Source organism: Sturnira hondurensis, unplaced genomic scaffold, assembly GCF_014824575.4.
Source record: "Sturnira hondurensis isolate 20B ecotype Veracruz unplaced genomic scaffold, ASM1482457v3 Scaffold0000942, whole genome shotgun sequence".
NCBI lineage: Eukaryota > Metazoa > Chordata > Mammalia > Chiroptera > Phyllostomidae > Sturnira > Sturnira hondurensis.
The window spans coordinates 503698-520134 of NW_028073573.1; the positions used below are offsets into that span (position 1 = coordinate 503698).

General features: G+C 44.4%; 1 protein-coding gene and 1 non-coding gene across 3 annotated transcripts in view; both read left to right on the forward strand.

Moving 5' to 3' along the window:
• Positions 1-16437, forward strand: part of PLD5 (phospholipase D family member 5) — a 234341-nt gene that overhangs the window by 180756 nt on the left and 37148 nt on the right. For both annotated transcript variants that reach the window (XM_037057462.1, XM_037057471.1), the window contains exon 5: positions 3073-3200. In XM_037057462.1, the coding sequence (XP_036913357.1) occupies positions 3073-3200 (128 nt within the window). The remainder of the gene's footprint in view (positions 1-3072; positions 3201-16437) is intronic.
• On the forward strand, positions 6837-7018 carry LOC118994824 (U2 spliceosomal RNA). The gene has a single exon (XR_005068142.1). It is a non-coding gene; the product is annotated as a U2 spliceosomal RNA (small nuclear RNA).

Consider the following 16437-nt stretch of genomic DNA (forward strand, 5'->3'; position numbering starts at 1 on the left):
ATTCTTTTCTGTGAAAAAATGAAATCTAGGAAAATGAAAACTGGCTAAGCAAACTTAACTAAATACATTTTCAAAGCTATTGAAAAATGTATTCATTTGGAATGAAGCTCTTTTTTAAAGATATTTTGTGATTATATAAGCCTGTAATATTTAATATTTATATAAAAATAGGTGGGACTCTCTTTGCCGATTAAAATTCTAGTGTAATACTAGGAAGGAAACTGAAATTTAGTTGTGCGGATAATACTACTACTGTGGTAAGAGGTGCATTTAAAAAAAGAGGAACGTTAAATTAAAGGCTCTTTGTAGTTATGTTGTACAGTCAGAAACATTAGATTTTAGATTTAACCATGTCTTTATAAACCATTTAAAAAAAACAGTAGAATGAGGATAATATATATCACTAACCAACCAAGATATTTTCAAAGAAATTATTTTAAGTAAAATATAGAATAATATGCTTGTAATAACCGGAGGGACATGTTGAATATTACTAAATGCATATTTATCCCGGTATAAATTAAGATAAAAGCATATGTCTTTAGAGATAGCTGGAGAATAAATAAAAAATAGATCATTCTTATATCATACAAAGTTATATTATACAAACCATCGGCAGAAAAACACTTTTCCAGATGTGCCATCAGATAATTTCAGCTGATTATTTTACCATGTCCAGGAGTTTGTTAGGGGATGAGATGGGAATATGAAACATGCCACGGGGGTCACTGTGACATAGATACCTTGGCATGGAGCACACAGAGACGTTCGGCCGTGGGAGTTACCGGGGGCCTGTACCTATTCTTGGCGTGTTACCATCTAGGACGGCTGGAGGCGGAGGGACGTGCCCCTTCGCTTCTAGAATAAAGAACTCTCTCCCCCCACGAGAAAATCTGACCGATGCTCGCCGGCGGGCCCTCGGTCCTCTCCCTATGCCATAGGCCCTTTGCGTCCTCCTGCCGCAGGAGTGCAGAGGCGCACTTCACATTTTCTCAGGAGTCCCGGGTTAAGTCGAGTCCCGGGTTAGTGTAAATCAGTTCTTCCCAGTATCCCACAGTGTATCCTTAGGTGTACAATGTCTTCCTCTGGTCATGAAGATTCTGACAGTAAAGCGGGCCACCTGCGTGCATCCTCTTCATCAGTGTTGAATGTGTAGGACAGAACGTGCAAGCTTGGTTTATTAGATGGCTGCATGTGGGTCTCTAATTTTTTAAAAAATGGACCTTTAGCAGAAATGTATATTTAAATGGCTTCGTATTCAATGGACCATAGCCTTGTACACTTGAAACCTATATAATCAAAATGTCACCCCGATAAATTTAAGTTTAAAAATATTTAAAGAGAGCCCTGGCTGGTGTAGCTCAGTGGATTGAGTGTGGGCCTGCAAACCACACGATCGCGGTTCAATTCCCAGTCAGGGTACATGCCTGGGTTGCAGGCCGGTTCCCAGCGGGGGACTCACGAGAGGCAACCGTACATTGATATTTCTTTCCTCCCCTTCCCCTCTAAAGATAAATAAATAAAATATATAAAAATAAAAAAATAAAATAAAATATTTAAAGAGAAAAGAGGACAGAAGTAAGCATGTAGCCCTGGGGCTTGACAAACAATTAGGACACATTGTACTTTGTGAGGGCAACTTCTCTTGAGAGTCCCCCCGGGTGCCACAGATGAAAGTGAATATGGCCGAGACATGACGTGATCTGCTTAGGAGGGAGAGGTGGCCATTTTCCCTGCTGGGAAAAGGCCATGGGCTGGTGGCCAGTTTCTCAGGGGAGACAAAGGCCAGCAGCGGCCAATTTCTCCGAGGAGAAAAAGGCCCCAAGCCCCCTGCTCCATAGCCTTTTATTGGGCTCTGTATTTCTAATACATAGAAATACAGGTGACAAGGATCAAACAGTAGATAACATTTCAATGAAATCTGCGGGCTTCAGAGTCTGTCAGGGACAGTTTTAGGGTTTCCTGCTCGAACCCTTAACATATAAATGAAAGCACTCTTAGCAGAGCAGATTTCACAGGTTTATCAGGAAGTCTTTGTGATGCCAGATTTTCCCCCAGGACACACTCTAGGAAGGCAAGGAGTTGCACCCCTCCCCAATAGGTATTCAGGCTTAAGGGGATTAGAGCCAGGAAACACTTCTCGAAGAGAACATGGGGACTTGGGCTTTGTCAAAGCTGGGTGGGGGGGTCCATTGCTCTTTGTTGCAGCCCCCAAGTCCTTCCATGAAGGCCTCCCAAGTGATGGAATCTGGCTTAGGTTGCCCCCCGCTGTGAGGGGTCTTACCTGTCATTGACTTCTGACCAAGTTTGGGGGACAGAGAGAGGAACCTGAGGCAGCATTTGCTACCAGAGACAATCTTTGTCTCCTGTGGCTTGCATTCCAGAGGTCTTCCTTCACCCTTAGCACAAGGGGTCGACATACAATTCTTAAAACCAGGCAGAGTGGTCTGCAACAGTACTTAGAACAGTTGGTTATATTCAGCTCTTAAAAGGCTTTTTTAAAAGAATTGTATAATAGTCTGAATGATCTAGTAAACCTTTCTGGTTCTAGGTTGTATGTTAAGACTTGAGTCACTATTTCTTAAATTAAGAACTATCCAGTAAAGAAAGATGAGGATGAGACCACATCAAAATTAAATAATGAAGAGAAAACATGAAATAAAAGAGTAAAAGGTGAAAATACACAGAAGGTCTAAGGTGGTCATTTTCAGGTGGAGGAGAACCATAACACCAAACAGGACTGATAATTTTGTTAATTACAAAACTCTATGAAAGTTATTCTGAAAGACAAAGAAAGAGCATGGTCCACTCATCTCTCATCCGGATGTGAGTCAGATCTGACCCTTGTCGCTAAGACGAGCCCTCTCTCCTACCTGCAGGAAAATGCTTCTTATTCTTTTTTCCTTTTGTATTCTTCTTAGAACAAATAACTCCCCAAGGGTCTTCTGTGCACCAAACTAATGTAACTATTTGCCTCCCCTGAATTGTGATCAGTGCAAACTATGAGTATTGGGGCTGGTCGGCGACGGATTGCTAGCTCAGGGCCTTGACGGGATGTCCTTGAACTCCTAGGAGCCGAGGTGACCTACATGAACATGACCGCCTACAACAAGGGCCGGCTGCAGTCCTCCTTCTGGATCGTGGACAAACAGCACGTCTACATCGGCAGTGCTGGCTTGGACTGGCGCTCTCTGGGACAGGTAATCTTTCTGCCTTATATAAGCTCAAGAGCTCTGTGGGCATCAGAACTGCCACATCCGTACAGCACTCAGTCACCTCCGCTGTGGCGGAGGGAAAGACACGCTTGTGCACGATCGTGTCCCATCCCATTAGCTCCCCTGCATCGGTGAGTCAGCTGCGAACCTGCCGGAGACTTCTCTTCCATCCACACCCACCCCTTCTCCCCCTCTCCACGCTGAGCACAAATGCCATCTCTTACCTTGTCCCCCGCTTTCCTGTAGCTCCCTGTAGTTGGGATCATGTTATTACACTTCGTCCTTTCCCTTCAATGAGCCTCCCATTCAACAGTGCTGGACTCTGTGGGATTTTCTTGGTTGACCTCAGTATGAGAAGATATGGCACGGCAGGAGCCTTGCATTAGAACAGATTTTAATTGGAGCAGAGTAGTGTGGGGAGCTAACCAGTACAGGAAGCATTATAATACATTCCCCAAGTGTCCCATTCAACCTAAATCATCAGCCTTGTATATTTCATGACGTTGTCTAGTGAAATCAGGTTATTGCCTTCAGTCTATGGTAGATAGGAGAAATGATAAAAATATCACTAACAGTTTCAGGGGATGGAGGGATTGCTCTATATTAGGCATTCTTCTAAGCAATTAAAGAGTATGAACTCATTTCATTTTCATAATAAGCCTTCGGTATAAATACTACTATCATCCTTTTATTTTACAAAAGACAGAAGCCAAGACGCAAATAAGCAACTTACCCAAGGTCACCCCCCCAGGAAAGGCAAAGCTGGAGTTCATACTCAGTACATCTAGCTCCAAACCCCTCCCTCTCACTTCACTGCCAAGAATTTTTTTAATTAGTTACATGTTAATAAATCATTTTCTTCCATGCTGTTTCTGTACACTAAGCTATCGATTTCTTCTCCCATACTTTTCTTTAAGAAAAGCTAATGCTATTCATCAAAAGAACCCTTCACTCATTCACATTTCTCAGATTCCAAACCCAGGGTGATGTGACAGCCAGAATATGAAGTGATGTCTCTGGGTTGAATTTCAAAGACTAGAAGGTCAGTCCGTTTGTGTCTGAGCTTCTCCCTGCCCACCCTCTGGGGGTTCAGGGTCATCCCCTAGACTCCATGGCCACAGGGAGTCCTGAGGGAGGAAACACAACCTCCACAGGCTTTTCCTAATAGGGGAGTGGATTTGTGAATTTCAGGAGCCCCTAAAAGCACCATCCAGGAAACAAACAAACAAAAACATGCAGCACTAACAAAGCAACCGAAAATCGAGCTAGTGTGTGGAGCAGGAAGAGAAGGGCACAGTAGTCCTACAACCACAGGACCCTAGAGACACAATTCTCAAAAAGGAGAAGCTAAGGAAGAAAATGTGTAAATCTGTCTTTTAAGAAAAAATTGCTTATTAATTTTTTTAATATCCCCTCTTAAACTACTAGTCTGGAGTTGAAGGTGAGGTTCAATACTTTCACTGATCACAGGAATCTGGCAATTCTGGAGTAGGGGAGATTTTTAAATGAGTAATGTTTCTAAAAATTACGAAACAAGCAGGAACAGGCCATTTAAACTCTGTTCACGTGTATTTATGTCTTAGTCCCTTTCGTCTGAAAAGACCCGAATGGCTCTTGGGTGCACAAGCTCCACAGAAGCAGGAGGAGTTTCTTCTGGTGACTGCCAGTCCCTGAGCTGGTGATGGGACCGCGCAGCCCCCGGGATGGGACGTCCCAGCGGCTCAGCCAGCTGCCCAGGCCTTGTCCTGTAGCCTGGATGGGGAGAGCAAACTAACCAGCTCTGATTCAACTTGGTATCCAGTCTCACCAAAGCTTTTCATCGTGGAAGTGACCTCAGAGAATAATCGTGGTGTTTTCCAAGGCGAGCTCTATGAAATGCTATTTCAGGGACTTGGTGGGTCATACCTGAGAAAGGGCTCTCTGCACCCCCGAGATTGAGGAACTCTGGATTTCATTTAAATATGTTTCTTCACTGTCAGATTCCTCTGGACTGTTCACAGTGCTAATAAGCTTTGTGACTCCCTAAGGGGGCTCCAGCATTCATTAAACCTGTTCGGCTGGGAGTTCGTTTTCCTAGTTAACTTTCTGGACCAGATATTCCTTGAAGCCTACCTATCTCCACCAATGGTGGTCTGAGCCCGTCTTCCCCTTTTATGGATAAGGACACTAAGGCACAGGTCTGGAGGGCTGAGGTGGGTGGATTACCAGGTCAGTGACATAGCTTCATGGCAAGTTTTAGGACTCTTGGGTGCATACTCTTTTCACTACAGTGTGCTACCTTAAGAAAAATATGTGATTCCAAGCTGTGAACTGTAGGTCTGTATTCAGCATTCTTCTAGGCAATTAAAGAGGATGAACTCATCTCATTACATCAGATATTACACTGATAAAGACAGATACTACATGTAGGTAGGGTCTGTCTCCGTAGCAACAAAAGAACTGGACAACTGGCAAGCCACCCCTTATGTGTTAAAGAGAACCAACAGATAGTCATTGCATGTTTACTGTGCTCAGACAACTGCACTGGAGAGTCTGAAAGAAAAAAAAACATAAACCCACAAAACATTTAAAATTCCCTTTGAAAAACAACGTATTTAAGCACTCTTTAAAACACAGCCACCCAGGAAATTTGCCAAGCTGGGCCAGCAACATAATCTGTGGGACCAGTACAAAATGGAAATTTGAGGCCACATGTACAAAAATTATCAAGAATTTCAAGATGGCAAGAGCAGAGCCTTAAGCCAAGTATGGGGTCTTTCTAAGCCACGGCCCGTCTGAGTTTGGAGCTCTGTGTGCCTCAGGTCACATGCGTGTGAACCATGGTGCTGCATGAACCAAGTCATCCATCAGTGTCTTGGAGACGTGGGAAGAGGAAAATCCCTGTGGACTAAACAGTGAAGGGCCACAGCGAGGAGGTGGATTTTGAGCTGAGACTGAAGAAAGGGATTCGAAGAGCGAGCGAAGACGCAGGGTTGGCAATGCGTGTGGTGTGTTGGAAGATGCGTGAGCACTTTCCTGTTAGGGTCAGAGTGTCCCAGGTGGGGAGCCTGGGAAGGTTAGGCTGGGAAGGACAGGTATAGGCTTGGGAAGGACTGTGCGTGGCCACCAAGTGCAGACTGTGTATTCAGACGTGCAGGCTGCCACGGAACCACTGACCCTCTGTGGTCAGAGCTGGGACCTGACCGGAAGAGATCTGGGTGTGCAGGTTGAGGAATGAGGGGGGCGTGGAGAGAGCACAGCCGTTGGCTGTAATGGAAGAGGGCGGTGACAGGACGTCATTTGAATTATGATGCTGTGAAAATGAATTTTATGTGTCCACTTGGCTAGGCATGATGCCCAACTGTGTAGTCAAACACCAGTCTAAAAGTTGCTGTGAAGGTATTTTTCAGACGTGATTAACATTTAAACTAGTAGACTTGAGGAACGCAGATTATTTGGCCTTGTGTAATCAGTTGAAGGTCTTAAGTGCAAAGATTGAGGTTTCTAAAATAAGGAATTTGGTCTTGAGACCACATAATAAAAACCCCGCCTGAGTCTGCAGCCTGCCAGCTTGCCCTTTGAATTTCAGACTTGCCATCCCTCACGGTCATGCGGGCTGGTTCCTTAAAATACATCCCTCCCATTGCTTCTCGGCCTTTTGGCTAAGATCACATGTAGTATCTGTCCTTATCGGTGTAATATGTGATATGTCCTCTACCCAAGGACATTATATGAAATGGAGTTTTGGAGCTGGGAGATGGATTAGGAGCTTGCTCCCCACATCAGCCCGGTGTTGCAGTACTTCTGGGAACAGTGTACCGAAAGAAGAAGAAAAATAAAAGTAAATCTCCCCCTCTCTCTCTTTTTCTCTCTCGCTCTCCATATATATATACACAACTGATTCTGTTTCTCTGGAGAATCCTGATTAATAGAATGACAATGAGACCTAGAAGGAAATGACACAGGACAAATATGGCAAAACTGCCTCATAGTGACTGACTGACTGGCTGAGGAACGAGCCACATGAAGCCGTGGCCATGATTTGCAGCCTCTGGAGCTGGGCCCAGTGAGAGAAGGACCATCTTGTCCACAGAAATGGGGAGTATGGGGGAGGGGCTGTCCTGACGTCCAGCGGGCAGTTGACAAAACAGCGTAGAGATTGGCTGATGCTGCGCTTTTTATCTAACAGCTTGAGCACCCAAGAGTAACGGTTCCTGACTGACCCTAAAGCTGTCGATTTCCTGGTAGCTGCTATTTCTGACGATGACCGTCTGGGGGGGATTGAGCAGACCTTCACCCCTTCTGCCTCATGCAGCCCGGATGTCTTTCAAGTCTCCCTGGGGGTTGCGGCCAGAGCCTCACATCAGCCATGAGAAAGGGTGCTAAGACTTGAGGAGTCCGATTCCCTCTTCTTGTCTTTTTAAAAAACTTTAATAAAGAGAACAAAGGACTGAGAATAGTTTTGGAGACCCAATAGGTGTGCGGGCGGGCAGGAGGAGGTCACTGTTTTTACCGCACATATGCTAACTCTACGTTGACATTTTATCAGAATTTATGAGCTTTTAAAGACAGGTCTTAGCTCTTAGAGAGGTGGCACACTGCTTAGTACAGATAACTGGATACGGGAACCAACGTGAAGATGGACCACAGTGAAAGGCAATTCAACCGCAAACACGACAGAGAATGATGAATATTTCTTAGGCAACATGTAATGAAGGAAAACAGAGGGTGAATTCTGCCAGTATTGATTTAAAAGATTAGCCAGGCTGCATAGAAAGGTTATTTTTGTTGGCATATGCATTTTATTTTATTTATTTTCTCAGTTGAATAAAGCTCTTTTTAAATGGGATTTACTGGGATGACATTGGTTCATAAAATTATATAGGTTTCAGGGCAGAGGAAACAGGAGAGGGTGAGGGGGTCTAGATGGCGATGGAAGGCGTATGCATTTCAAAGGAGATGAGGAAATGGGAGGTGCTGTTTCTTACAGAAGAAACGATTAGCAGACTGCGTCTTCAACAACGAAGTTCTGCTTCTTTTCTACAATGTCCAAAGGAGCAGCTTGGCAGATGATACGGTTTCTAAGAGCCTGTGTAGGAAATCCTCTTGCCTGGTCTCCCATGGGAGACATTCGACCAAAGCTAGTTTATGTCCGTTATAAAATAGTCTCGACTCGTGCCATTAAGTGAAGAAATAGAAGCACCATTAGCCCTCTTCCGCTCGCCTTTCCTACGACGAGACTCAGTCAATAAGTCCCACTTATTTCCCAAATCTTCCCTCCTGGTACCTCCAACCCTTACTGTAAACGGCATGATGATCTGAGATATCCCTTAAGGCTCCTTGTATGACATGTCTTGAGATCTCTTATCTTGGCCACTTCTTTTTTCCTGGATATAATCACTTGGTTAATGTCCCTCTTAAAATACGATGCTTCAAATTCAATACAGTAGTTTACAAGTAGTCTCCCCACGTGGACTTTGGCTTGTAGTCATATGAGCGTTTTATTGCTGGAAACATAGGTTAAGTGTGGAGCTGCCGTTTGGACCCCTTCATTATTTTCGTTGGTTGTTAGTACGCTCACTGCTTGGAAGTATAAGGTAGAGGTTGGAGTCCAGGAGGACTGAGACTGGATTTTTTTCTACCTTTAATAATTATATGACTTTGGGCAAGTTGGTTCATTTCTGTGAACTTGAATCTACAATTGAACTCATAACACCGAACTTCTACAATTGCCAGGATGAAGTGGGGTGTTCTGGCACGCCCTAGCCCTGTGCCTGCAGCATGGTCACTGCTCAATAACTTGTAGCCTTGGAGTTGATGACTAGAAAACTGTTTTCCTTCCTTGATCAGTTACCAGGATGAATGGATCAGGGAATGCCCGAGACTCTAGTGTTTATTTACTGGCCTGGGTGAAAGTTAAATCTCCTCCCTAGGTTCCTCCAAAATCATGCGGCCTCGTTAACAGCAGAGTAAGGTGTGTAGTGACACCCAAGGGGCATGGGCCACAGGCTGTGTCCCTCTGAAAGGAGGTCTCTAATGTCTTGCCATTGAGCTATCGTCTACACCAGGTGCTTGCTGTTCAAAGTCATCATCATCACTAATACATAAGCAACTGACCACATTTACAAAATCTGAGGGTCAGAGCTTAAAACTCAGTTTTCAGAAACATGACTTAACGAGGTTTTAGCAAGTGACTCAGACCAACGCCAACAAGAGGGAATTGAGCGAGGGTGTGAAATAAATGATGTCCATCCAAACGAGAATAAGCAAAAGCACCGATTCTAGAGAGAAGGAAAGGGGGAGAGACAGCCATGTGCGAGAGAAATAGCCATCATCCCGGCCGGGGACTGAACTCACGACCTACGCAGCACGGACCCTGACTGGGAATCGAACCTGCCACCTTCTGACCTACAGGATGATGCGTCACCCAACTGAGCCACACTGGCCAGGGCTAAACACGTCCGTCTTAAAACTGTCTGTGACAACTGGAATTAGAGCTTGGAAATGGCAGAAGGAAGGATTTGTCTCGGTGTAAACAAGAATGTTCTAACCCTAAAGTCTTCCAGCGATGGACAGGCCAACCTGTGAGAGCGTCAGCTCCCTGTCGCAGGCAGGAGAAGAGGGAAGGTCTCTCTGGGATGTGGAGCAGGGAATGTTTTGGTGATGGACCAGGAAGAGAGGGCAAGGAGCTCTGGTTTCTTCATCAGAGTTTAAACATACGGAGCTCAATAAATGTGAGCTAACACCATCATCACCATCGTTAACATTATTATTATTTTATACAACTTGCTACACAAAGCAGGGAAGACGCAGGACACCTCTGCCTCCCATCCTTGCCTTAGGGACCAAATTACAGGTGCATTTATGCCCAAGGGCCTGGCCACACCCACTCTGTATGTTGGGCTTGCTGAGAGAGAAGGGGCCTATCCCCAAATCTGGTCTATACCACTTTAGTAACATTTCTGACACTGGCCTCATGATGGTTGAATATATTATTCATCATAAAAGTTAAGTTTTTATATGCCGAAAAATACCACTTTAAACCATGGAGTTTTGGGTTGGTTTGGCTTTAATATTTGCCACTCAATATTAAAGTGGCAAAGCTCATTTAAAACATACATACAGATTTTTCCTTCAACACAAGTTTATTAAAAATGTTTCACTGGATTTCTTTGAGAGTTTAGTCAGAGTAAGAAATGCATTCGTTTTAACCACTCTATTTAAAAAGATTCACTTAGATGATTTTTACTGCCCCATTTTTCTCTATGGCTTTCATATTTTAATTGGAAAAAACTGGAACGTACTATCTCAATACGATGACTTGCAAAAACACTACTCTTACATACATCATTCTGCCTACTTCAAGTATTACGGCTCAGGCATCTATTATAATTAGCTGTCACTTCAGCCCTTTACCATCGAACTCACCAAAACATAGCTGCCATATGTTTAAGACATCTTCTGCAATTTAATTCCCTCAGCAACCCTGTGCGGAAAATTAGCTCCACGGCCTGGCACCATGGTGACGTGGCTCTCTTACCCCACACCCACAAACTGGGAAAAATACTCTTTCGCTTCTGAATTGCCTGCGTGGCTGGCTATGTTTGTTCTAGAAATGGCGGGTCTGAATTTCATTCTCAGAATCCCGTGGGAGAAGCTGTGCTTCGTGATAAAGCAAGATTCAGACAGACAAACACTTAGGTACAAATGTTAATAGATTCATAATTTTGAGTGAGAGCTCTAGACGTTTTGGGATTTTCCCGTGAACATGGATTTGTTTGGTCCTCCCGGCAGCCCTGCGGTACCCAGGACAGGCTGTAGATGCTGCATCTTACAGATCCGGCAGCGCCCAAGAGGCCAGTGCAAGAATGGGCCCAAATTCTTGTCCCCAAATTATCCCATCAGTTAGCATCAGAGTTAGGACCAGGGCCCAAACTTCTGGTTTATTTAACAGTCCTTGGCCTGTGTATACTACATACTTTCTCCCAATAATCTGCTTTGCCCTGACCGGGTGGCTCAGTTGGTTGGAGCATCATCCTTAATATCTAAGGGGGCGGGTTTGATCTCCGTTGGGGTACATCCAGAAGGCAACCTATGGATGGTTCTGTCTCACATCAGTGTTTCTCCCTCCCTTCCTTCCTCTCTCTCTAAAATCAGTGAGCATGTCCTCAGGGGAGGATTCAATGTATGTTTTGGGCTGAATCAGTGGTCCGGATACAGGGTGGGGCAAAGTAGGGTTACCGTTGTGAGTACAGAAAACACGGAGTTCATCCTTGTATTATTTATTACTCATCGTGTGCTTTCTATACAAACAGCCGTAAACTCACTTTTGCCCCATGCTGTATATAACAACATCCCACATTTACAGTAATATCCCAGAGATCTAGAAACTGGATATTTGAGTGGCTTCTCTAACTAGAGTACAACCAAGAACCAAGAAATATATATATGCAAACTTTGGACTGAAAGATCACCAGTTCAATTCCCGGTCGGGGCACATGCCTGGGTTGCAGGCTGGGTCCCTGGTTGGGGACCTATGGGGGGCAATCAGTTGATGTGTCTCTCTCACACTGATGTTTCGCTGCCTCTATTTCTTCCTCTCTCTCTAAAAGTAAATAAATAAAATCTTTTTTTAAGTTTTAAAAACAAGAAATAGTGAAAAAGCGTTTCAAAATTCTATATGTGGGATATATACTGTATTTTGCCGTGTATAATGCGCACCTTTTTGCCCAAATTTTTGAGGGAAAAATAAAGATACACATCATACATGGGTCATGCCTGAAATACCTTGTATTTGTTCTCATGTTTTGTAATTATTTATGACATAAAATTTCTTGTACCGTAATACGTTCAAAAATAAATGCTGCCCTGGCTGGTGTAGCTCAGTGGATTGAGTGCGGGCCTGTGAAGCAAAGGATTGCGGTTCGATTCCCAGTCAGGGCACATGCCTGGGTTGCAGGCCAGTTCCTGGCAGGGGACACATGAGAGGCAACCATACATTGATGTTTCTCTCCTTCTCTCCTTCCCTTCCCCTCTAAAGATAAATAAATTTTAAAAATGCTAAAATTCCTTTACAAGACAAAAAACCAAATGTCTAAAAATAAATAAATAAATAAATAAACAAACAAACAAACACATTAAAACAAAAGATTTTTTCCCTCAAAGTCTGGCCCCAAAGAATGGATGTGCATTACACACAGGAGCACGTTACACAAGGCAAAATACCACATGTGCGCATATACATGTACCTGGTTAGTACTGTATTTGTCAGTTATGAACATGTCCAGATGCCAGTGACAGTGACAGAAACCCACTCTGGCTTACACAGATCAGAGTTGGGTGGTTTTGCACAGCAAAATGACCTGGCGGGTCATTGATGCCACCGAGGACCCTGAGTCTCTCTTTCCGCCTCTGTCCTCCTGTCATTTGCATCAGGGTCCAAAGGTAGATGACAGCCTGAAGCTCCCTCCTCCAGGTTCCTGGAAATGAGTGGGAAGGACAATGGCACTTCAGGCAGAGGACAGAGGGGCTTCTCCCACTGAGGACAGGCTCTTCCTTGGAGAAGGGAGGTGCCCCAGGCACTTCTGCGTCTCCTTGGTTCCCACGTGCCCGTGACTTGCTGTGGAGGAGGGGCTGACGCTGGGTGCTGGGTGCTGGGTGGGTCTGGTGGGGGATTAACATAAATGTCAACTTTATCCTCCTTTGACTAGAATAATACATGTTACTTGGATATTAGTGAAAATTTGAAGATTTTCATAAAAAACTAACCCTCATGTTTCATCACAAATGTCACCTCCTCCGTTATACCTAGGTTGTGGGTTCGATCTGTTGTCAGGACAAGTGCAGAAAGCAACCATCAATCTTTCTTTCCCCTTCCTTCCCTTCCTTTCTCTCTAAAATCAATAAATATATCCTCAGGTGAGGGTTTAAAAAACACTTGAGTTATGTATGCATCACAGGGTAACTGCCCCCACCCCCCACCCAAATTGATCATGCCGCCTTTTCCTCCGCACGGTGGGTTCTGATGTGACTAATGAATTGGAACGGTTGCCAGGCACCTATTTATGGGTAATCACCCTGAGTTGTGCTGACAGATGCTGGCTCCACAGTTGCCATCAAGAAGCTGTAGGAATCTAGAAACTTCTGGAATCCCGTCAACACCCCAAGCTGTGAAGCTTTTCCATTCTTTCCAAGAAAAGTGAAGGAATAAAAGAATCTCAAGTTTTAAAAGCCATCCTTCAAAAACGTAAAAGGCAGAGAGCCTTTTCTTTCCAATTCATTTCAGTAGTATAGCCATGAGAGTTCTAATTAAGGGAGTTGAGGGACCCTTAAGGAGCCCATGAAAGTGAGTCTCTGACAAATAAACAGTTTTCCTTCTACGCTATGTCTATGCCCCAAGCAAGCCTTGCTGAGCAGCCTTGCCACGGTTCTGTTTCCCCGGAAAAGAAACCAAGTCTTGTTTACAACCGTCTAGAAAGGACCTGCAAGGATACTTTTGCCCTCCTACCCCCACATTGAAATTACGCAAAGAACAGGAGGATGTCACTATTTATTTTTTCAATGTTCTTGGTCAGAATTCTCCTAAATAATATATACAACTAATTATCTCGTTTTAGAAGTTTCCCGACTGATGTACTGATTGTTGCTTTTACCCTGCCTTTCTCCCTTGCCCTCTTCAGTTCTTCATTTTTTAGACGTGTCCAGCATGCGGCAGGTCCCTTGCCCTTGGCAAGTGAAGGATTATTGTTTATGATGGCGGTGTGAGGCTGGGCTGCTCTGACTTTATGGGGCCAGTTCATTCATTTCAGGAACACGCTGTGATGAGTGTACGTGTTCCCCGGGTGGATTCCAAATAACATAAACACAGGCAGCCAGCTGTCTCCACAACTTACCATTGTTTCATGCAGTGTGGCCCTGAGTAAGTGAGTTACGCTGCTTTGCTTCAGAAGCCTGCTACAAGTCAGGGAAGAAGTCAGAGTCAAGAGAGGGAGTCCTGGGGCTTGGAAGGGAAGTTCTTGTGCCCATTCCAGGCTGTAAGTCTTGAATCACATCTATTGATGATTGCCTTTCATCCCAAGAATCCACTTCCGCTATCCCCTATGAAAAACAGCAAAGTACGTGTTGATGTAAGAACACCCAAACCTGTGAAAACAATTGTATGAGTTTGTTAGAATTTATTTGAGTCAAACTGAGGACGTGCCCACTCGCACGATCTCAACAAATGATAAAATACCCCAGAGGGCAATAGTTTGGCAGTTCTTTCTATGCGTTTGGAATCAGAGCAGGGTATGTAGGGAAGGTTGCATGAAATCCATTGGTACTTGCCGCAGCCCGCTGCAGCAAGCGTGGTCACGAGGTGAGGCGAGGGACTTAAAAAATGGAGAGGACCATAAGCTCTGCTGGCAAAATGGCGAATTTATTCAAGGAACAGCTGTCTTAAATACAAACTGTTAATGCCTAAAGCAAGACTGCAGGGAACTAGAAACAATGTTGTTTTTCAAAGTTCGAGCACTCCCTTAAGCTATCAAAAGGGCAAGAAGTTCTCATAACCATCTGGGAACATGACACCTGCGCCAGGGTCTTGTTGTGTCTTTCAAGGCTGGGAACTAGAAGGTTAGGAAAGTGTCAAGGTACCCGCCGGCTCCAGGGACCAGAAACCAAGTTCATCCACCATTCTCACAGTGGAGAACTCTGTCCTTGGTCCCCTTATGGCCTGGCGGGCCCCCACAGGTACTCGGTGAAGGGGCTGGACAAAGCAGGGCAGAAAAATCTCTATGATTGGATAAAACGTAAAATGGAGAGGGGCATACACCCTTTACATTGGTGGTGGGCATTAATATTTAACATTTATAGGAGCCAGGGGTGGTGTCCAGGCTGTGAGGTCATGTGTTCTCTCGGAGGGGGGGGCGTTATGCCTGCGAGAGGTGTGGGAAAGCGGTTACCCTGGTATCTCATAAATGCACGAGAACTAGGGGCAGGGCAGGCTTAGGGCAAAAGCTAACCTTTTACTAAGATAGTTTTAGGGCTGGGCTGTGACTACCCACCGTGACCTGCCCACTTAGGAGTGTATGATTGGATCACCCCGTGAGGTTACTTTGGGTCACTGAGGTTGTCAGGCCTGTCATGGGGCCCCAGGACTCGGCAGAGTTGCCACGTGGCCCCTCTTTTGTTCACAGATTTGAATACTTCCTGAACTCCTGTACACACAGCTCGCTCTTATCGGTCATGCTGGCCCTTTTTTTTTTTTTTTTTGGACAGTGCAATGGGACAGTAGAGAGTAAGTAGTTTCAAACTTAAAAGTTGAGAACCTTTTGAATCGTAACTTCTCAGAGTCGGAAGATAACTCAGAGCCCTGGTTCCCAAACTGTTCGCTAGGGCACCCTGGATTTGCATTGTTGGGGAAAGTACAGCAAATCTATCAGTCTGGTCACCACAAAAGTTACTGGCTCCAAGGAGTTCGTAATGTCAACCTTCTTTGTGAAGCTAGGTGTTGGCAGGGGTTCTGATAAAACGCAGTGCTGGGTAAGTCTTTGGGGAGCAAGACATGAGCAGGACCCAGTGTCATTCCGAGTTCCAAGCAGTGCCAGGCAGAGGGTCACCTCCATTAATAAATAGTTGTGGCTATTTGGGTGTGAAAAATAGTTTAAAAACGTATTGGTACTGTTTTTCAAACAACTATTAAACTGTTAGTACCTCAGTAACAATGAAGCCATTTGGTTCTAACTGCTTAATAAATCAAACTCTTCGGTGTTTCTTTTGACTTAAAAATCCTGTACAACAATTAATGAGACATTAGGGTCTTGTGTTCTGAGGAAGTTTGGGAACCTCTGCCTTAAAGTTCAGCTAGTCCAGCTAGTCTAGATGCCTATTTGATGGCATTAAAATATCTAATAAGGGATGATATTTTAATAAACTATTTAAAGTATAAAACAAAACGTGCTATGGTTTATAACCAGCTGCTGTCATTAAAGGAAATTCCAAGTTATGTTCAATAATAAATCCTCATGTGAGAAATTGAGTTCGTTGACATCATATCAGTGTTCAGCATTTTCTTATCTAAGTTAAGACAGAGCGAAGTAAGACCTGTACTACCCTCCCCTTTATTTGGATGATGCTGTGGTGCCTTTCTGATAAAACAGACTGCATGTCGGAGTCTACGAACAAAGGCCACTAGAAAGTGAAATGACATGTCTGTCATCAGTGGTGTGAAGAAATGTAGGGACAAGTCGTGGAGATGAAGAGA